Source organism: Budorcas taxicolor, chromosome X (assembly GCF_023091745.1).
Source record: "Budorcas taxicolor isolate Tak-1 chromosome X, Takin1.1, whole genome shotgun sequence".
Taxonomy (NCBI): domain Eukaryota; kingdom Metazoa; phylum Chordata; class Mammalia; order Artiodactyla; family Bovidae; genus Budorcas; species Budorcas taxicolor.
Window position 1 is genome coordinate 86,479,439 of NC_068935.1, and position 22,660 is coordinate 86,502,098.

A 22,660-nucleotide genomic window follows, 5' to 3' on the forward strand; every position below is an offset into this window, starting at 1 on the left:
TGACCAGTTTGGTTAGTTTTCTGTGATTGTGGTTTTCAGTCTGTCTGCCCTCTGATGGATAAAGATAAGAGGCTTGTGAAAGCTTCCTGACAGGAGAGACTGACTGGAGGAATCTGGGTCTTGTTCTGATGGGCAAGGCCATGCTCAGTAAATCTTAAATCCAGTTTTCTGTTGATGGTGGAGCTGTGTTCCCTCCATGTTGTTTGGCTTGAGGCCAAACTATGGCAATGGTAACCTCCTTCAAAAGGACTTATGTACCCACTGTTTTATTCAGCTCCCCTGACCCCACAGCAGGCCACTGTTGATCCTCGCCTTTGCTGGAGACTCTTGGACACTCACAGGCAAGTCTGGCTCCGTTTCTTGTGGGGAAACTGCTCCTGGTGTGCACAAGGTTTTCTTTGTGCCCTCCAAGAGTCTGTTTACCCAGCCCTGTGGAAGTTCTGTAATCAAATCACACTGGCCTCTAGAGTCAAATTCCCTGGGGGTTCTAAGTCCCTTTGCCAGATCCCCAGGTTGGGAAGTCTGTTCCAGGTCCTAGAACGTCCTTAACAGTGCAAGAATCTCTTTGGTATTCAAAGCCACATAAGGAAAAGAGAAACCAAAAATTAAGGAGATAGTTGCAAAACACATATCACAAGTAAAAGAGTGGTATCCGAATATATGAAACCAACTCCTACAAACCAATAAGGAAAAAGCAAGCGATGCAAAATAAAAATGAGCAAAAGATCTGACTAGGCACCTCACAAAATAGGATCTCCAAGTGATCAATGCATATATGAAAAGGTAGTCATCAGGGAAAATAAATCAAAACCTCAGTGTCTGACTCTTCCACTGGAATGCTGAAACCACAAGGGCGGGGATTTTTGTTTATTCATGCATGTATTACTGGTCTAAAAGAGCCACCCATAATGGGTCCCAAAGAATCACAACATGACATCCCTACACATTCCCATTCCTGTCCCCATAGAACCTCATCACTCATCTTATAGACCTCCTATTGCTCACCTCACAGATCCCCCATCACCTTCCCAACAGACCCTCCATCACTCATCCCAGGTCCCTCTCACTCACCCTATAGACCTCCTTTGCTCACCCCTTGAAATCCCATCATTCACACTGCTACTGCTGCTGCTACTGCTGAGTCGTTTCAGTCGTGTCCGACTCTGTGCAACCCCATGGACTGCAGCCAACCAGGCTCCTCCATCCACGGGATTTTCCTCGCAAGAGTACTGGAGTGGGGTGCCATTGCCTTCTCTGATCATTCACCCTACAGACAGCAATTTTCACCTAACAAATCCCCCATCACTTATCCCCATTAAACTCCCTATCACATATCCCACACATCGTTATGCCTGATCCTCCAGACTCCCCTATCACTGTTGTTCACATCATTCAGCCCAAAGGACCCCTCATTAGTCCTTCCACATGCCCCTTCGCTGTCCACACAGATGCCTATCACTCAGCTGGGCCCCTCACCTTGGCTCTGCAATCAGGACCCAACATCTTCTCAAGCCAGGCTTGGCTCCCCGCTTGCACAAATGGGCTCAACATCCCTGGAAACTCCCTTCCCCTCCTAGCCTTCCTTGGTGGGTCTGGATGGCGCATCATCTTATCTTCCGTCCACTCAGAACCAGCTGCAGAGCCCAGCTCTGCCAGTAACAAAAATGGTGGAATCAAGGCCTGAGAGATGCTCTGCAGAAGCCTCCTTTCTAGAGCCTCTGGAGAAAGCGAAGAGTGCTTTGACACAATGTTTGTATTCATTTAGGTGCTCAGAGTACACTCGCAGCGCACCACTCCTTGCCTAGTGTCATCGCCCTTCTGCGTCCTATTGCTCCTTCCGCCGGTCAGGGTCCGCCCGCTCCTGTCACTCACAGTCTGCCATTGGCTCCTTCGAACACGGAGAGGCCCGCCCACTCCTGTCACTCACAGCCTGGACTTAACTGCCCGCGTCACTTAAAGTGGGCAGAAGCAGCATTTTGCAGTTCTTATCACAGTCAAAAGAGTTTAATAGAATCAGAAGTTCAAGGTAAACGCTAAGGGGCATTGATTTTAAAAAATGTAACAAAGGGCTAGATTGAGGTTGGCCAACAGCGGGATTGTATAGTTGAGAAAGGCATAGGTTCTATATTGAGGAGCGCTTAAGGAAGCAAGCAAGCCACCAAGGGGTGACTCAGATGGTAAAGAATCTGCCTGCAGTGCAGGAGACCTGGATTCAATCCCTGGGTGGGAAGACTTCCTGGTGAAGGGAATGGCCACTCACTCCAGTATTCTTGCCTGGAGAATCGTATGGACATAGGAGCCTAGTGGGCTACAGTCCATGGAGTCGCAAAGAGTCAGACACAACTGAGTGACTAACACTGGTGGTATAGTATTTAAGAATATCCTAGGATTCAAGACCTCTAACAGGGTGTATGGGTGGAGAAAACAACAAAAACCTTGCTTTCAAAGTCAAACCAGAAGGGCCCTGATAGTGGAATGTTGGCCCAGTTCCAAAGTCCTTCCAGAGAGGCTTTGGAACTGGAAATGTTAACTTAAACCCAAATTTGAGATATATCAGAGAAACATTAATAGTGGTATAATTAACAACGATCCACAATTCACAGCCTATACCAAAGGGGCAATGATGGTGAAAGAGTCAAGCAAGAACTGACTTTAAGCTTACATGTAACGAGTACTTATGACAGAAGCATTAAATGAGGGCTGGGGTTAATGCACATAGGAGAAGAGGCACTAACAATGGAAGAGTTAGCAGATGCTTGATTTTCCGTACACGTCAAAGGAGCACAGATGGGGAGGATTTAACTGAGGCCTGCAGTCATTGTACAGACCCCAGGGAGCAACAATAGGGAAAGAGTTAACAGGCTTGAGAAAAGATTCATGCATAAATTGCCCTGATAGTGAAAAAGTGAACAGACCTCCAAGAACAGACCTCTATATATTACCTCCTTGGGTAATATGTAGACACAAGGGGACTGTTAACTACCCTCAACATCCTAGATCCTACATCTAGATCAGAACCCATTAATGGTGGAATAGATAACAGATTCCTGAGTTCAAGGTAAAATCAGAGATTCATTCAGGTTGAAAAAAATTAACAGAGGCCCAGGTTGGAGGACATATAAAGGGATTGTGATGGTGGAATAGCTGACGGTGACTGGGATTTGAGGTCACACCAACGGTCATGGATGACGGAAGAGTTAGCAAGGACCTGGTTTGAGTGTTGACCAGGTGGGCATCAATGGTGGAACATTTCAAAGAGCCTATATTATTTTCCTATTGCTGCTGTAACAAATTACTACAAACTTATGTTGGCTGAACACCATAGCTTTGACTACATGGCTTAAACCAACACAAGTTTATTACTTTACAGTTCTGTAGGTCAGAAGTCCAAAATGGGTTTTACTGAGCTGAAATCAAGGTGTCAGCAGGGCTATACTCCCTCTGGAGGCTCTAGGGAGAATCCATTTTCTGGCTTTTTCCAGCTTCCTTACCTCAAGACCCCTTCTCCCATCTTCAAAGCCAGCAGTATAGCATCTTCAAATCTTCCTTTGACTGTGACCTTCTGTTTCTATCATCTCACCTCTTTTTCTGACTCTGCCACTACTCCCTCTCTGTTATCAGGAGCCCTGTGACCCATCTGTATAATCCACAATAATCTTCCCATCTCAAGATTCTTAATCACATCTGCATGCGTGCTCAGTCACTTCAGTCGTGTCCAACCCTATGGACCATAGCCTGCCAGGCTTCTCTGTCCATAGGATTCTCCAGGCAAGAATACTGGAGTGGGTTGCCATTTCCTCCTCCGGGGGATCTTTCCGACTGAGGGATCAAACCCACATCTCCTATGTCTCCTGCATTTGCGGGCAGATTCTTTACCACTAGCTCCACCCGTGTAAGAAAGCAAAGCCAAGGATTAGGACATGCACATCTTTGGGAGACCATTATTCTGTCTACCATAATGCCTAATTTTGAGGTCAAACCAAAGGGTCGATGGTGGTGGAAAATTTGATTGAGACACAGGGGGAGACAACTGGTAGTAGATCAGGTTTGAATTCAAACTAGATGGGCATCACTGAAGGGCTCAGGCTGTTATGTCAGAATTGTTTCAAAGGCTTGGGTTCAAGACCAGACAAAGAAAATGGTGGAAACCTCAGTAGAGACTCTAGACCAAGATCACAGGAGTATTGAGTGTGGATAGGTTAACACAGACCCAGGTTTAAGGCCTAGAATATAGATACACTGGTGGTAGAATCCCCTGAAGAAGGAAATGGCAGCTCCTTCCAGTATTCTTGCCTGGAGAATCCCATGGACAGAGGAGCCTAGCGGGCTAACGTCCATGGGGTTGCAAGGAGTCGGACATGACTGAAGCAACATATGCACAGTGGTAGAATACTTAACAGAGCCCTGGGTTTGAGATTAAACCTGAGGGTCACTAATGATTAAAGATTTAACAGGTAGTCAGATAGAAAATAGGGCCATTGGTGGTAAAATCTACAACTGTTATCTGGGTTTAACATACAGATCAGAGAGGGGAACTAATGGTGTTAAGAGACTTGGATTTGATTCACAGATGAGAAGAGGCATTGATGAAGGAAGAAATAAAAAGAGAACTTGGGTTTGGGTTTCATGCCAGACTGAACTGATGATGGAATAGTTACTTAACAGAAACATAAGTTAGATGCCCCAAAAGTGGCTCATTGATGGCAGAAGTATTAACAGAAGCTTGTGTAGAGAGAAAATTTAACAGAGACCCAGGTGCAAGTCAGACCTGAGTGGAAGTAAAACTGGAAGAGTTAACAGAGGACCAGGCTCAAGGTTCAGATCTGAGGGACATAGACGGTAGAAGTGTGACCCAAGACCCAGATTCAATGTGGACAACAGAGGACACAAAACCTTATGTGTGGTCCTAATTAAAGCTACAATGATATCTTGACTTCAGTGGTGTTATACAGTGGTAGTTGTGGACTGAATTGAATCCCTCTCCCCTGCCAGTTCGTATGTTGAAGGCCTAAACCCTGGGTGACTGTATTGGAGATACGGCCTTTAAGGAGGTAGTCATGTATGGATGTGAGAGTTGGACCATAAAGAACGCTGAACGCCAAAGAATTGATGCTTTCGAACTGTGGTGTTAGAGAAAGAGAGTCCCTTGGACTGCAAGGAGATCAAACCAGTCCATCCTAAAGGAAATCAACCCTGAATATTCATTGGAAGGACTGATGCTGAAGCTGAATCTCCAATGCTTTGGCCACCTGATGCAAAGAGCCGACTCATTGGAAAAGACCTTGATGCTGGGAAAGATAGAAGGCAGAAGGAGAAGGGGATGACAGAGGACAAGATGGTTGGATGGCATCACCGACTCAATGGACATGAGTTTGGGCAAGCTCTTGGAGATGGTGAAGGACAGGGAAGCCTGGCGTACGCAGTCCCTGGGGTCACAGAGTCAGACACGACTGAGCAACTGAACAACAACAAGGCTAAATGAGGCTCTAAGAGTAGAGCCCTGATCTGATAGAACTGGTGTCCCTAGAAAAGAGCCAGGGTCACCAGAGATCTCTGTGAGACACCATGTGAGGACAAAGAGAGGAACCATCTGCAAGCCAGGAGGAGAGCTCTCAGCAGAAGCCAAATCCTGCCAGAACCTTGACCGTGGACTTTCTGGCCCCCAGAATTGAGAGAAAATAAATTTCTGTTGTTTGAGCCACCCATTCTATGGTATTTTGTTATGGCAGCCCAAGCATACTAATACAAAGGTTTGTGCATCTTTAAGAGTTCTCTCAAATATGTGAGAAACCAGGCATGACAGAACCCCTGGAAATTAAGAACTTTTATGAAATTAAGATCAAAGCCCTTTTAAAGTATTTTTTGACACAGTAAATAATATCCTTCATTGCATATTCCTGAGCCCTAGACCCAGATTTTCTGATCCAGTGGGTCAAAGGTGAGGTCCAATAATCTACAATTATTTTAACTTTTTATTTGGAAATAATTTCAAACTTACAGAAAAAGTTGTAAGAATAGTAATTATATTTACTTCTGAAATATTTGTAAATAAATGCCCCTCAATAAGGCTTCATCGGTGGTGCTAGTGGTAAAGAACCTGCCTGCCAATGCAGGAGACATAAGAGATGCGACCCATCCATTAGATCCCTGGATCAGGAAGATCCCCTGGAGGAAGGCATGGCAACCCACTCCAGTATTCTTGCCTGGAGAATCCCATGGACAGAGGAGCCTGGCAGGCTACAGTCCATAGAGTCACAAAGAGTCGGACACCACTGAAGCATGCACGCCCCTAAATACTAGTGTATTTTCCCTTAAAAGCCAGACATTATTTTCTGTATAACCACACTGTAAAACTCAAGGCCAGGAAATTAACACCAATTTGGAAATATTATCTAATCTGTAAATCTTTTTCAAAATGTGCCAATAGTCCCAATAATGCCCTCATTAGCAAAAAAAAAATTTCTGTTCCCAGGTGCAGTCCAGGATCGTTTGTTGCATTTAACTTGTTACATCTTTCAGTCTCTTTTACACCTAGCCTTTCTTCATCTTTTATGACATTGATATTTTTGTCAAACTTGGGCAGGTTGTTTTGTAGACTGTCACTTGGATTCATACTGATATCTCTGACTCCAATCCGAGCCCACAGTGTTTATTGTAGCTTATCTCTTTCCCACATTTGAAATGCCTTTCTCTGACAATAAGAAACATGACTCTGGTTATCTACGATCTATTTGTTTGCTCAAATCTTTATGTAAAGTATTTTCAGAATTCCTAAGATACCGCTATGTAAAAACACATTTACATAAACTACATTTGCATACATTTCTTTTTGCTTTGAGCCTTATTGTATCTGGTCAAAATAAATATTGTTTCTCAAATCGACTCAGGTTAGTTATTTTCTTCCCCATGCCCTTCAGTGTGGTATTATTATTCATTTGTAGGTGGCGCTAGTGGTAAAGAACCCACTTGCCAATGCAGGAGACACAATAGATGCGGTTCGATCCCTGGGTCGTATGATCCCCTGGAGAAGAGCGTGGCGACCCACTCCAGTATTCCTGCCTGGAGAATCCCCATGGACAGAGGAGCTTGATGGGCTACTGTCCATAGGGTCACACAGAGCTGGACTCGACTGAAGCAACTTAGCACAGCACAATACACCGTTAGGTTCCATTATTTCTGTTTATATCCCATTTGGGGTTCCCCTGTCATCCTAGGAGTTTGTTTGTTTTTCTTTTTGCCCCGCAGAGTGGAGGATCTTAATCCCCTGACCAGGGATCGAACCCACACCTCCTACATTGGGAGCATGGAGTCTTAACCACCAGACTGTCAGGGAAGTCCCTTAGTTTATTTCAATGTACTTAGTTTGCAACCACTTTCTTACTTTCCTTATTTTCCCCCTAGAGTCTGTGAAACATGAGTATGGTTCTAAGAGTCAAAGCTCCACAAAAAGTTATACTCAAAGAAATATTGCTTCCTGCTCATTCCTAGTTTCCACCCCCACTCCCTTTGGATTACAAATCTCATTCATTATCTCATGTGCAAGCTCAGAGTGAAAGTGCTGGACCCAGGAGAGGGGTTCTCTGTGATTCTATGCTCCAGTTCCCTTCCGCAGTGAATGTCTCAAAAGTCTTGATTGCAAATATCCCTGACTACTGGATGCCCTGGATGTGCTGAAGGATGGGAGGGTTCACCTGAGCTCTTGGTTGTGAGCTTATTCAGTCTAAGGATTGAGCAGTTTCATTATTTTATTTAATTTCAGTTTAATAGAATCCTGGAGGCTAGTGTGGCCAATATTTCATTATTATCTCTAGAGTACTTGCTAAAATAGTAGGAAATAAAAGGCTACAGAAATTTTTTTCTAAGAAACATGAATTACAATTATCCTCTAAATAAAATCTAGTTAATTATACAAGAGGAACTTAAAAATTTTTGTTTTGCAAAAGCAGAAAAGTTACTGTTATCAAGAAAGAGAAAATCTTCATTACAAAACCCTGCAACATGAGGTGTGGAGGGCTGAGCAGATACTGAGATTTCCTCATCCCTCGCTGCCTCCCAGGTGGTTGATGTCACATCTCTGGGGGTGGTATGCAGTGAATTGTTTCATTCAAGGCTGGAAGTAAATGATACACTGGTGACCTTAGCACGGTGTCTGGATCCTGCTGGGGTCCCAAGATATGACAACAACAGGTGCTTAAATGCAATGTCACTGGCCCTGTTTGTGACTGTATTAGGGTTTAGACATGGGCTCCAGATGCTTTTAGACAAGAGGTAGAAAGGAACTAGATATCAAATTATCAACATCCGTTGGATCATAGAGAAAACAAGGGAATTCCAGAAAAAGTTGAAATACTTCATTGACTACGCTAAAGCCTTTGACTATGTGGATCACAACAAACTGTGGAAAATTCTTAAATTTTTGGACTACCAAGCCACCTTACCTACTTCCTGAGAAACCTGTATGCAGCTCAAGAAGCAACAGTTAGAACCAGACGTGAAAACAACAGACTACTTCAAAATTGGGAGAGGCGTATGTCAAGGCTGTATATTGTCACCTTGCTTATTTAACTTATATGCAGAGTACGTCATGCAAAATGTTGGGCTGGATGAAGCTCAAGCTGGAGTAAAGATTGCTGGGAGAAATATCAATAACCTCAGATATGCAGATGACACCACCCTCATGGCAGAAAGTGAAGAGGAACTAAAGAGCCTCTTGATGAGGGTGAAAGAGGAGAGTGAAAAAGCTGGCTTAAAACTCAACATTCAAAAAACTAAGATCATGGCATCCAGTCCCATCACTTCACAGCAAACTGATGTGGGGGAGGATGGAAACAGTGACAGACTCTATTTTCTTGGGGTCCAAAATCACTGTGGACCATGACTGTAGCCATGAAATTAAAAGACACTCACTCCTTGGAAGAAAAGCTATGACAAACCTAGATAGCATTTTAAGAAGCAGAGACATCACTTTGCCGACAACGGTCCATCTAGTCAAAGCTATTGCTTTCCCAGTAGTCATACATGGATGTGAGATTTGGACCATAAAGAAAGCTGAATGCCAAACCATTGATGCTTTTAAACTGTGGTGCTGGAGAAGACTCAGCAAGGAGATCAAACCAGTCAATCCTAAAGGAAATCAACTATGAATACTCACTGGAAAGAATACTTTGGCCACCTGATGCGAAGAGTTGACTCTCTGGACAAGATGATGATGCTGGGAAAGATTGAAGACAGGAGGAGAAGGGGATGACAGAGGATGAGATGGTTGGATGGCGTCACAGACTCAAACAGAGCGCACTCGGGGAGACGGTGAGGGACAGGGAAGCCTGGCTTGCTGCAGTCCATGGGGTCACAAAGAGTCAGACACTGTTGACTGAGGGACTCAACAACAGAACAGTAAGTAAAAGCACAGGCTTTGGACTCAGTTCAACTCGGGGTGAACTCCAGCCCTGCTACCTACTGATTATGTAACCAAGTTGCTTAACTCTCTGCACCTCAGTCTAGGCATCTGCACAAAAGGAATGATAACAGTACTTAACTCAAGGGGATGAAAATTAAATGGGATGATGCACATACATGGCTTTGTGTTTAGCACATGGGTTACTGCCCTGTTCTCCTTGCCCTAAGAAGGAGGGGGAACTTAGATCAGAGATGTAATGGAAAGCCCAAGGGGTATTGGTGACCTATTGGTGGGGAGGGGTGTGTAGGAAAATCTTTCTAGGAAAAGTGACTTCTGAGCCCCCTGAGGGACAGAGCAAGCCCTAATTACATGGATATTCTTTTTAATACTACTGTTGCAAATATTAGTATTGGGTAAAGCATGTTTCTGGTTATTGGATCTTCCAGAGAAAGCACATATTTAAAAGTTTTTTTTTTTTAAGTTTAAAATTCTTGAGTTATTAGAAAGGCCATATGATGCCCTCAGAAAGACCCCATTTCTAAGGAAGTTGGAGACTGATGGGAAGGATTTGAGATGGCAGCCTGCCTCGGATATACCATTTCAAAATGAAAGTGTTAGTTGCTCAGTCGTGTCTGACACTTTCCGACCCCATGGTCGGTCCATGGGATTCTCCAGGCAAGAATACTGGAATGGGTTGCCATTCCCTTCTCCAGGGAAGCTTCCCGACCCAGGGATCAAACCTGGGTCTCCTGCATTGCAGGAAGATTCTTCACCATATGAGCTACCAGAGAAGCTAGATGTACCATCTATGAAAACCAAACACACAGCAGAGGGTAGAAAGAGGTAAGCTGAATGGAAAGGTATCATCTGAGCATGCGTGCTAATGGACCTACGTAACTGGGAGTGGCCAGTTTTGGCGGGAGGCAATCCTGCTTCAAGCAAGAAACTTCAAGTTTCCACCCACTTTGAAAAGGCACTCCTGTCCCTGGAGAGTGGACTGTTGCTGCTGCTGCTAAGTCACTTCAGTCGTGTCCGAGTCTGTGCGATCTCATAGATGGCAGCCCACCAGGCTCCACCATCCCTGGGATTCTCCAGGCAAGAACACTGGAGTGGGTGGCCATTTCCTTCTTGAATGCACGAAAGTGAAAAGTGAAAGTGAAGTCACTGAGTCGTGTCCAACTCTCAGCGACCCCATGGACTGCAGCCTACCGGGCTCCTCCGTCCATGGGAGTTTCCAGGCAAGAGTACCGGAGCGGGGTGCCATTGCCTTCTCCAGAGTGGACTGTTAGGTGACCCCATTTCTGCCTCTCTTACCCCACCTACTCTCCTGATCTCTGATTGGCCAGATCAAGTTTGCTAAATGTTCTGACAGTTGATTGTCCTTGGTCGGTTGAACTGTGGGATTTCGTCCCGATGTCGCGTGAGATTTCGTCCCGACGTCACATGGCATTTCGTCTTGACGTCGCGTGAGATTTCGTCCTGACGTCACATGGGATTTCGTCCCAACTTCGCGTGGGATTTCGTCCCAACGTCGAGCAGCACTTCAGCACCACTTCACCTCTGAGGTAAGCTCTCTCTGAGGGTCTCTCTAGACAGGTTAAGGGGACCAAGTAAAAAGAAGGGAGCTACTGTTGATAAGTCAAGCAACTGAATATTTTCTGTACCTCCTAACATCCTCAAAATCGTTACGACTGAGAGACGACTTAAAGCCTTTTGGGGTGATTTCCCGTCAGGCAGACATAAAACTAAAATTATCTTCGGTCTGTGAGACTCCCTAATTGCTCTCCCTGAGGGAAGCAAAACTCCCCTCAGTCCAAGACACCCACAAATGAGCCAGAAGCCCCTATATTTTCCCAACCAGAGAGGTTGCCTAAGAGACTCTTTTATTCCCTCCTCTGGTATGGCAACCCACTCCAGTGTTCTTGCCTGGAGAATCCCAGGGACGGGGGAGCCTGGTGGGCTGCCATCTATGGGGTCGCACAGAGTCGGACATAACTGAAGCGACTTAGCAGCAGCAGCAGCAGCAGCTGGGATAAAGAATCAATGTTCTTGGCCTCAGACTCTCCCTTCCCCGAGAGAAACTCCCAAAGCTCTCCCCTCCTGAGAGAAACTCCCAATGCCACATTCTCAGCCTGAGTGATGGGTGATCCTGTAGTGTCAGAGATGCCAGCTCTCTTCACTTTAATAGTTTTCAAAAAGCTACTAAGAGCCTTTTTAAAATCAAGATATAGTTGATTTACAATACATTAATTTCACACATATAACAAATTGATTCAGTGTACATATAGATTAAGTGAAGGTGGCAGGGGGGTTCATGTTTGGGAACGCATGTACACCCGTGGTGGATTCATGTCAATGTATGGCAAAATCAATACAGTATTGTAAAGTAAAATAAAGTAAAAATAAAAATTAAAAAAAATGTATATATAGATTAAGTGAGTGAAGTTGCTCAGTCGTGTCCTACTCTTTGCGACCCCATGGACTGGAGCCCACCAGGCTTCTCTGTTCATGGGATTCTCCAGGCAAGAATCCTGGAATGGGTTGCCATTTTCTTCTCCAGGGGATCTTCCCGACCCAGGGATCGAACCTGGGTCTCCTGTATTGCAGGCAGACACTGTAACCTCTGAGCCACCAGGGAAGCCCATTTATAGATTATACTTCCTTTAATGTTATTACAAAATAATGACTTTTTTGTATTGTACAGTATGTCCTTAGTGCTTATTTATTTTATACATAGCAGTTTGTATCTCTTAATCTCCTATCCCTATCTTTCCCCTCCTGTCTTCTCTCTCCTCACTGATAAGCACTAGTTTGTTCTGTTTATCTGTGAATCTGTTTCTTTTTGTTATGCTCATTTCTTTGTTGGTTTCTTTAAGATTCTGCATTTAACTGATAACATATGGTATGTCTCTTCTGTCTGATTTATTTCACTAGCGTAATACACTCATGTTGCAAATGACAAAATTTTATTCTTTTTATGACTGAGTAGTATTCCCTTGTATGTCACTCACACACATGCATATATATATATATACCACAGCTTCGTCCATTATCTGTTAATAGATACTTAAGTTGCTTTCTATATCTTGGGTAGTAAAAATAATGGTGCCGTGCATATTAGGCTGTGTGTATCTTTTCAAATTAATGCTTTGTTTTGTTTTGGATATATACCCAGGAATGGAATTTCTGGGTCTGTTGTAGTTCTGTTTTTAGTTTTTTGATGTACCTTCACACTGTTTTCCACAGTGACTATACCAATTTACATTCCCACCAACAATATACAAAAATACCCTTTTTCCACATCCTCCCCCAATGTTGAGGATTTTCCCAGGTGGCTCAGATGGTGAAGCGTCTGCCTACAACGCCTACCATGTGGGAGACCCGGGTTCAATCCCTGGGTCGGGAAGATCTCCTGGAGAAGGAAATGGCAACCCACTCCAGTATCCTTGCCTGGAAAACCCCATGGATGCGGGAACCTGGGAGGCTACAGTCCATGGGGTCACAAAGAGTTGGGCACGACTGAGCGACTTCACTTCACTTCCCCCAGTGTTTATGGTTTGTGGTCTTTTTGATGATAGCCATTCTGGGAGGTGTGAGGCAATATCTCATAGTGTTGGGGGTTTTTAATATTTATTTATTTGGCTGCACTGGGTCTTAGTTGTGGTACATGGGATCTTCAATCTTCATTGCTACATGCAGAATCTTTAGTTAAGGCATGCAAAATCTTTTTAGTTGCCATATGTGTACTCTTAGTTGTGGCATGTGAACTCTTAATTGAGGCATGTGAACTCTTAGTTGCAGCATGTGGGATCTAGTTCCCTGACTAGGAACTGAACCCAGGCCCCCTGCATTGGGCGCATGGAGTCTTAGCTGCTGGACCACCAGGGAAGTCCTTCTCATTGTGGTTTTGATTTGCATTTCTATGATGGTTAGCAATATTGGGCATCTTTTCATTGACTTGGCTGTTTGCATGTCTTCTTCAGAAAAATGCCTTCTCAGTTATTCTGCCCATTTTTAAATAAGGTTGTTTGCTTTTTAAATATTTTTACAAGCTATTTATATAATTTAGAAATTAACCCTTTATCAGTCATGTCATTTGCAAATATTTCTCTCTTTCAGTAGGTTGTCTTTTTGTTTTGTCAATGGTTTCCTTTGCTGTGCAAAAGCTTTCAAGTTTAATTAGGTACCATTTTTTGTTTTTGTTTAGTTTGCTGTAAGAGACAGTTCCAAAAAATATTGCTACAATATATGTCAAAGAGTGTTCTGTCTGTGTTTTCTTCTAGGAGTTTTATGGTCTTATTTTTAGGTCTGTAATCCATTTTGAGTTTATTTTTTATATGGTGTAAGAAAATGCTCTAATTTCATTATTTGCATGCAGCTGTCCAATGTTCCTAGCACCACTTATTGAAGAGAATTGTCTTTTCTCCCTTGTGTATTTTTGCCTCCTTTGTCACTGATTAATTGACCATATGTGCATGGGTTTGTTTCTGGACTTTATAATCTGTTCCATCTATCTGTGTGTCTGGTTTTGTGCCAGTACTATATTGTTTTGATTACTGTAGCTTTGTAGTATAGTCTGAAGACGCCTTCAGCTACTAGTTTGTGAGTGTGATACCTCTAGCTCTGTTCTTGGTTTCTCAAAATTATTTTGGCTATTTGGGGTCTTTTGGGTTTCCACACAAAAGTTAAAATTACTTGTCCTAGTTCTGTGAAAAATGCCATCTCTAGGTAATCTCTTACAATCCTTTGTTTTTAATGTGGTCTTGGTTGTAACATCTTCTTCATTTCTGATTTTATTGATTTAGGCCTAGTAATACACTTTAAATTCACTCATATTAGTGATCTTCATTTCTTTTCAACATAGCAAAATCCCACATCCCTCTGCCTGAAAACTGAAACCTTTCAATCACAGACACCATATGATCTCTGGGACTTTCCTCCCCTCCCCTCCTTTGCCTCAAAACAGCCCCCCTCAATAATACTATACATTCACTTCACTACTTCCCCAACAAGTGTCTGATATCTTTCCTTCAAAATAAGCCAAACCAGGCAAGCTACTAACAACAGTAACCAACCTCCCTCAAAGACTCAATGCTACTTTGATCATGACAGAAAACATGTCATCCCTAATCACTACTTCTCTCAGAGACCTCCAGCTTCCTGTTCTCGTCTGATTTCCCCACCCTCATGTCCTTGCTCAGGGACAGATAAGCCAAGGATGGAGAAAAGTAGAACCTTAATACAGTTAACTAACTGAGTGTGGACTTCCTTCAACACTTTCTCGCCCGACAGAACCTTTGGCCTTGTGACTGGAGAGACCCAGGCTGTGTTCCTTCTAGATAAGCACCATGAACAGTGGCAGCTTCTCCGAAACCCCCAGGGAAGATAGGAAGAAATTAGAGAAGAAATCCAAAGTGAGTTGATCTGGAGAGGGCAGAGGAGTGGCCCAGGGGACCATGTATGGTGACTAGATATCTGGGCATTGGGGGTTGGGGGAGGGTCAGAGGCACTGGGGACAAGGAGCAGCATGTCAGGGGGAGATCCAGAGCTTCTGACCCTCGTTTTGTCCTTGCCTGGTATCCTTGGGTACAAGATCTGTGATCTTGCACTGGATTGGATGGTTCTCAATCTATTCTGGAAGGTGAGAGAAGAGCATGCCACCAGCATTAAGCACCTACTACATGCCAGACGAGAGCCTAGGCAATGTTACCCATTTTCTCTGTTAGCCATGACTAGAGAGGGATTATTAGCTCCACTTTATAGATCTAACATGGAGGCCCTGCAGCCAAGGGAGAGTTCCTGGCTGAAAGTCAGACATGTTTGGCTGAGTCATTGCTGGGATTTCCTTTTCTTTCTTTTTTAGAGTTTCAAGAATATTTCCAAATACTTCTCTAAGAAAGAGTGGGCACGTCTGGGATACTCGGAGAAAATCACCTATGTGAATCTGAAGAGAAACTATGAAACCATGACTAGACTAGGTAATAGGAAGTTCTGGGTCCAGAAAAGGCTGGGAATAAATGACAATTCCTCTTTGCAAGCCATAGTTTATTCTTCTTAGGCTATGCCAAATGTCCCACATTTGTCCTTTTCTGTGCGAAGAAACCCCAGGCCAGGTTTCAAGCCCTCTGCTCCCTTAAGTCCTGTGCAGGGCTGTGGACTGAGAGTGGTCACAGAGATGCTCAGACCTGATTTCTGTGCATTTCTCTCTCACTGGCTGTGGTTCAGATTCCCCCTGCCCAGCTGAGGAGCTTTACTGTTGGTGCTGTGTCCCAGCATTTCCCCCTCCTCTCAGGTTGTCTGTTAAGAAACAAATATTTTGCATCATTCTAGGTCTCAAGTGTACCCCACCAGCTTTCATGTGTCCTAAAAATGGAGCCACAGAATCCAAGCGTTGTGATTCTAAAATTAAGAACCCCAGGAAAAAGGGTAAGTGACAGGAAATGAGTCCCCTGAAGCCCATTTATGCTGGGTTCCAGATGGGGAAAGATTCTCAGGACTTTGTTCCCTCAAAAGCATCATGGTTAAGTGAAAAAAAATTGAATGCAGAAGGTTAAGCACAGTCAGAGGCCATTCATATGTAATCCTAAAACATGCAAAACAAGAATATATATATATATATATATTTATGGATAGAAAATATTTGGTAAATGCATAAAAACGTGAATGAGAATAAAACCCATCAAACTCTGGAGTGAAAAAGTGGAAAAGGAAGGAGAGTAGTGATCAGTGAGGGCCACACAGATGGCTTCAGCTGTGACTTGTTCATAGTGTTTTGTTATATTTTGAATAAAGAGCTCAGAGCGATCTGAAGTAGTTGTGAGATAATGTTGAAATCCAGCTAGACCCAAGGGTAGATGCACATTTCAGATATCATTGTCCATAATTTTGTGCATGTTTGAAACATTTCTTTTTTAAAGGAGTTGGTTCTTGCTAAGCACCATTAATGAATCACAGGATGATTAAGGAAAACTTAAAGTGTAAATCCAAAAAAAGAAATGAAGTGTAAATCCACCCAAAACTTCCAAAATAATAGTGCATAGGTATTGGATAACTGTCTTCAGAAAGTGATTAACATATTATGTAATGACATATGGCCGTTTGCTTGTGTTTTATCAAAACCAAATAGTTGTTTCACTCCTAATCGAACCTGCTTCTATGTGTTGAGTTTGGAAGAGAGTTTAAGAGAGCAATCTTCCACACATTAACCTTTCCTACTGGTCAATGAGCAGAGGCAATGTAAGGTTTAAACAGTGCCAGATTCTAGAAATCTTTGTGCATCTGAGCAGTGTATGTACTCACTTAAAAAGGGGATGGGATGTGTTCATTTGCTCTTCTGTTCTGACAGCACAGTTGTGAGAAGACAGGGTGAGAATGCTCAAAATGTCTCCAGTCACCCTTTGTTTGACTCTCTAGTTTAACAGAGCAGTTTCCACAAGCTCCCAAAATTACTCTAAGAGGGCTAAAAAGCCAGTACTTGAGTACCTACAAAGCTTTTGATATTAAAGAGGTATCCTTATACTGGAAACATTTCATAACCACTGGAGTAAATCATCCATGGTTCATTTCACACTTAACAGTTTCATTAAGGTGTAATTGACATACTGTGAAAGTCACCATTTTAAGTATAGAGTGATTTTTGGCTAAAGACCAATCAATTTACTTCTTTGGGAAAAAATAAGAAATACATAATAGGATAGGATAAGGCAGTGATGGGTTTTAGTTTGCATTTTATAAACCATCAGAGGAAAAATTCTGAATTGATGCTGCAAATAAATACCAAAATCGTTGTTATTCAGAGGCTGGTCTCAGAGTAACTCTTTGATAATGAGTGGACTCGTCACCCTCTGCTGCAGAAATTCCTGATACTACAGGAGTCTCTGCAGTTTGAGAATATTTACCAACGACAAAAACAAATTTCTGACTTGTCACCTCCTTTTAGATGAACCTGCTGAAGGGACTTCCAACATGCAAGGGAGAAAACGCCAGAAGGTGAGTGCCGCCCAAATCCAAAGGACCAGAGACTGTTTATGTCTCTGGAGATGTGAATATTGGGATAACAGTGGGAAAATAGCCTGGCCCACACTGCCTCCCTTTCCTAATCTCTTTATCACAATTCCTGATGTAGTACCAAGAGCTAAATAATAATTAACAACAATTGTGATAGCTGTTACTTCCTTGATTTCTTAGTGACGACAGATACTATTTTAGGCAGTTCACATGGATTAGTGTATTTAGCCCTTAAAACCTCTCTGATGTTCCTGCTATTATTATCCCCAAATAATAATGAGGTTAGTATTAGTATTATTAAATACTACTACTCATAATAATGCAGATACTGTGGTACAGAGATGTTAAATAATCTGCTTGAGACCACAGTGGCTGTTCTTTTCTCCAGAGGATCTTACTGACCCAGGGATCAAACCTGGGTCTCCTGCATTGCAGGCAGATTCTTTACCATCTGAGCCACCAGGGAAGCCCCACAGTGGCAGTGGTAGTAGTGTAATCCAAAGCCCCACACCATTTCCAAATTTGTAGGCTTTTTCACATGTTTCTGAAGCTCAGGCGTTTCCCGTAAATTTTGCAGATGCTGCTGACACTTCTGTTTAGACACCCACTCTCACAACAGGGCCCCTTTCGTGTTGCTTGGGAATCACTTGAACTGTCAGCCCCTCTCTTCTGTGAGCTCCTTAGGGACCTTGTCTGCCGCTGGGGCATCCCTGAAGCCCCAGTTCCAGCCCAGGAAGACCGTTAGAGGTTTATTGAATGAGTTCTTCTGCAATTGCAGATTAAACTATAGTTTAGAGGGTAAAGGGATCTGGTGGTTGGGTTACCAGTACCAGTGTGGACACGGTTGAAGAGAGAATTCAAAGAGGGATCATAAAAGTGTTTGTTTTTCTTATTATCACATTTAAACAGCATTTATAGCCTTAGAAAGTTCTTTCACTTAGCTTGTTTTACAGTTCACAGTTTTATAAACAAGAGCTGAATGAAGGTTAGCTTTAAGATCGGTGGTGAGTGACACACCCTGACACAAGTAGAATTGGTACAGGAGCCACCTCACCTAATTCCACATGAAATGTTCTTGCCGAGGTAGGACAGGATGTCACATCTGGCACCACTTTCTTGGCTGTCTGCGTGAATTTATGTGAACCATTCTCTCTTCTCCTTTCCCTATATTCATGTCTCCCACACCATTTGCCAGCAGTGTTTTGTCCCCTCTGCACATCATTCCATTTGCTCTCCCCGCAGCTGTCAACTAGCTTATCTTCAATCCCTTAGATTTTATAGAAACCCCTCCTCGTTTTCACAGACCTCATGGATTGTTAGAATACTCTACTTTCCAAATCTTCCGCGTACCACACTCCTGCTCACTTGGAGGTTTCTCTTGGTGAGGGTGTCAGTCTGGAAAAAGCATGAAAGCAAGCGTTCTAATCATGGAAACACCCTTCATTTAGACCATTCCATTTCCTTCTAACTTCCTAGATTCTTCGTAATTGAGGTACAGGTAATATAATGATCCCCCAGACTTGTTGAGAACGTTAATTAAGGTACTGCACAAGAAAACACTTTGTAAGCTCTAAAAGCACTTGAGAAATGGATACTGATTGTATGTGACTTTCACATTAAGAAGGTGATGTCCAAGAAGCCTGTAAAGGGAAAAAAACGTTCGAAGATAGTACCAGGAACATCAGGCCCAGAGCAGGCTCAGAGACAGCTGCGCTCCCAGACAAAAGCAAGTATCTCTGCTCAGCAGAGCAAGAAAACATCAGGTAAGAGAAACAACTTTTCTTACTTGTTTGGGAACAAGTCCTCTGTCTTCCCTGGCCATGTTCAAGTGAATGGGTTAGTCATGGGAGATGGATCCTGGACAGGCCTAGGGCCAGGCTGGGCTGAGAGCTTGCTCAGCCCCAGCTGAAACATTTGAGCTGACTTCCAGGGTCCTCACTGCTGGGGCCTGGGTTTGATCCCTGATCAAGGAACTAAGATCCCACAAACCACTTGGCGTGGCCACATTTTTTTAAAAAGCTAACTTACAGAATCACAGATCTGAGTTGTCATCGATATGAAAGCCATGTAACTGGGGGCAAGCCTTTCAAATTCTCTGAGCTCCAGATTCCTAGTCCATAAAATGGGAATAAAGAATCCGAGTTCACAGGCTGTTCAGAGGTGTTCAATTCATTGGGAGAATGGCATTGAAACATGTATAGTATCATATATGAAATGAATCGCCAGTCCAGGTTCGATGCATGATACTGGATGCTTGGAGCTGGTGCACTGAGACGACCCAGAGGGGTGGTAGGAGGAGGGAGGACGGAGGGGGGTTCAGGATGGGGAACGTGTATACCTGTGGCGGGTTCATGTTGATGTATGGCAAAACCAATACAATATTGTAAAGTAATTAACCTCCAATTAAAATAAATAAATTTATATTTTAAAAAAAGAAATACTCAAAAAAAAAAGGTGTTCAATTCAAGGGACTTCCCTGGCAGTCCAGTGGTTAAGACTGCACCTACTCTGCATGGAGCATGGGTTCAATCCCTGGTGGGGGAACTCAGGTCATTCCATCTGTGATAACTTGGGAACACGTCTTACTCAGAGTTTTATCCCCACCCTCAGCTCAATGCCTGACAGACAATATGCCCTTAATATATCTGCTGAGTGAAAGAAAGTCGGAATAAATGTGGTAAATAATCTAAACATACTTACTGGGAATCTAAACCTGACGATGAAAGGAGCCAGAAGCTAAAACTCTAACTGCCGTTTGGTGTGTCTTTGGTGTGTATTGGTGTGGGTTTAACCTCTCAGCCTCTTTGAGCCAGAAAGTGTGCAAAACAGACTGTGTAGAAGACCTGTGGCCACTTGGGAAGGGAGGAGGCATCTCCTTATCTGACAAAACAGGACTCGATATTCCCTAACCCACCCAACCCCCATTTACCAACTCTTCTCCAGGATCCAAGAAAAAGACGGTTAATGTTTGGGCCAACAGACTGCGAAAAAGGAAACCGGTGGCCTATGAAGAGATCAGTGATCCCGAGGAAGAGGACTAACTCTGTAAGTGACCTTTCTCTCCATCCCCACATCCCCGCAAAAGGCACTGTTCTCTTATGTTAGTTGTGTCCCATCTTGTCACTTCTTCCGTTCTCCCAGTCCCTTGGGGGTGCAGCTCTGAGGCTAAATGAGAAGGATTCCCATGCTTTTTCTACCTCCTGCTCTGTATATCCAGAGATCTTCCCTCCCCAGGATGCTGTGGGCTCCCAAACCCCAGGTCAGCTTCTAGCCTGTAGGCCACACCTTCCTCTAGCCGAAAACCTCACTGGACAGTTGACAGAGTCACTGCAGCCTGAACACAAGGTTGGTCTTAAGGACCAATGAGAAGTGCACGTAGACCACAAGGCAGGATGGAATCAGAGTGCACAGGGGCCATGCGGTTCAAAATGAGGAGCCGAATAGTAATTTATCAGTCAGTGGGAGCTCGTTGTCACTTATTTTCCTTCTCTTTTCTTGCCTCAGCCTCAGGGATGTGACAAGTGCCCAAGATAAGAAACAAAACTTGGTGGCTGTTCATGAACGTGGGCACGGCTGTGAATTCCTAGCACCTGAAAGAAAGAGTTCACAACAGTTAAACATGATTTTTCTTACTATGTGCCAAGCATTATTAAAGTTGTGTTAATGAGCAAGACATATACCTGACGTGTGTTTCTGTCTATGTATCCATGCCTCTAGGGCTTCCCAGGTGGTGCTAGTGGTACAGAACCTGCCTGCCAATGCAGGAGGCATGAGACGCAGGTTTGATCCCTGGGTCAGGGCAATCCCTTGGAGGAGGACATTGGCAACCCACTCCAGTATTCTTGCCTAGAAAATCTTATGGACAGAGGAGTCTGGCAGGCTATAATTCATAGGATCACAGAAAGTTGGACACAACTGAAGTGACTTAGCATGCACACACATCCTTGCCACTGCCTTAAAAATAAACAAATATTGTCAGATATTCTTTGTGCAGAACAGCACTAACGTCCCCCTCTCCAGATGTAACTACTGAGGGCAGCTCTGTGTGTTTTATTGCAAATGTTTTTCTCTGTATTTACACACATACTCAGGGTACCAATATGAGCATCTCTCACCTCCTGCTTTTCCCCATTAGCAGCATGTCCTGAGCAAGTCTGTCTCACTCTGTTTCCTGTTCAGCAGGTGCTCCAGACCTCCATTATTCATTCACTCTGCGTCGGTCACTGACAATAAACATTTACAAGTTTTTCCCAGTTGTTTGCTCTTCACACTTTTGTGCACACAGCCCTGTGCACCTGTATCAGTGTTTCTTTAGCACATGTTCCTAGAAATGGAATTGTTGTGTCAAAGTGTTCATTCATCCAACACCTAATGGGTCTCTACTGTGTACTGAGTGCCATTCTAGGTCCTGAAGAGACTTCAGGGACGAGATGAACAACAGTCCCTGCCCACGTGGAGGTGCCAGTCTAGTGGGGGTGGTTGCTAGTTTTTATTTTGATGGATTCTGTACCTGCCCTGTACTGGAGCAGGATTTTGCAGGTGGTTGGACACCTTGGCTGTTGCTCTCCCTGAGATCTTCAGGTTCATGGGGCTGGGACAGTCCATTTGAAAGTGTGTGGGAGAAGACAGAGATGAAACTGTCAACTGGGGAACACGGAAGAATAGGGAAGAAGAGGTCCAGGGTAGGGCCCATGGTGAACAGGAATGGAAGAGTTCACTTAGCCCTGATTCAAGGGAGCAAAAGATGGAAAAGTCCACTGGACAGAGGCAGGAAGTTGCCCATCTCAGGTCCAAGGGCTTGGAAGCTGGGATGGGGGTCAAGTGTTAAGAATGGGACAGTCCTCTCCCAGATGGACCACCGCAGCCCACAGAGCTGGAACAGTCAGTTCTGGGGAAGGGAAGAGAAGAGTCTATTTTAGAGCAAATCATTGTGTGTGTTGGGGGACATTAAAGCTACTAAGGGAAATCCAAGGTGACTTGCATGGGACATGAAACACCAGCCCCAGATGGCGGCAGTGTTGCACCATTTTGACCATCCACTGCCCATTGCCTTGGCCTCCTGGCTCTCATCCAGCCTTGGAAGGTCTCCACTCTCCTGCTGAAGCTGCCATCTCCCCTACCCCTGCCTTCATCCCACCTCTGGACCAGTCCCCCTCACCCCAACAGATTCGGATCAAAGATGGGAGAAACCATTAATCAGCAGAGGATGGGCTCCTGGACTCTGACTGGTCCCTGTAACTCCAGGTTGGAGCCATG

At 43.9% G+C, this 22,660-nt stretch overlaps 1 protein-coding gene across 1 annotated transcript; it reads left to right on the forward strand.

Annotated features, from left to right (window-relative positions):
- The first annotated feature begins 14,745 nt into the window (after positions 1–14,745).
- LOC128069562 (protein SSX1-like) lies at positions 14,746–20,445 on the forward strand. Its single transcript, XM_052662705.1, has 6 exons — positions 14,746–14,811; positions 15,261–15,375; positions 15,728–15,823; positions 17,337–17,386; positions 19,029–19,240; positions 20,385–20,445. The coding sequence occupies exons 1-6, from the start codon at positions 14,746–14,748 to the stop codon at positions 20,443–20,445; spliced, it is 600 nt and encodes a 199-aa protein (XP_052518665.1).
- Positions 20,446–22,660: the final 2,215 nt, after the last annotated feature.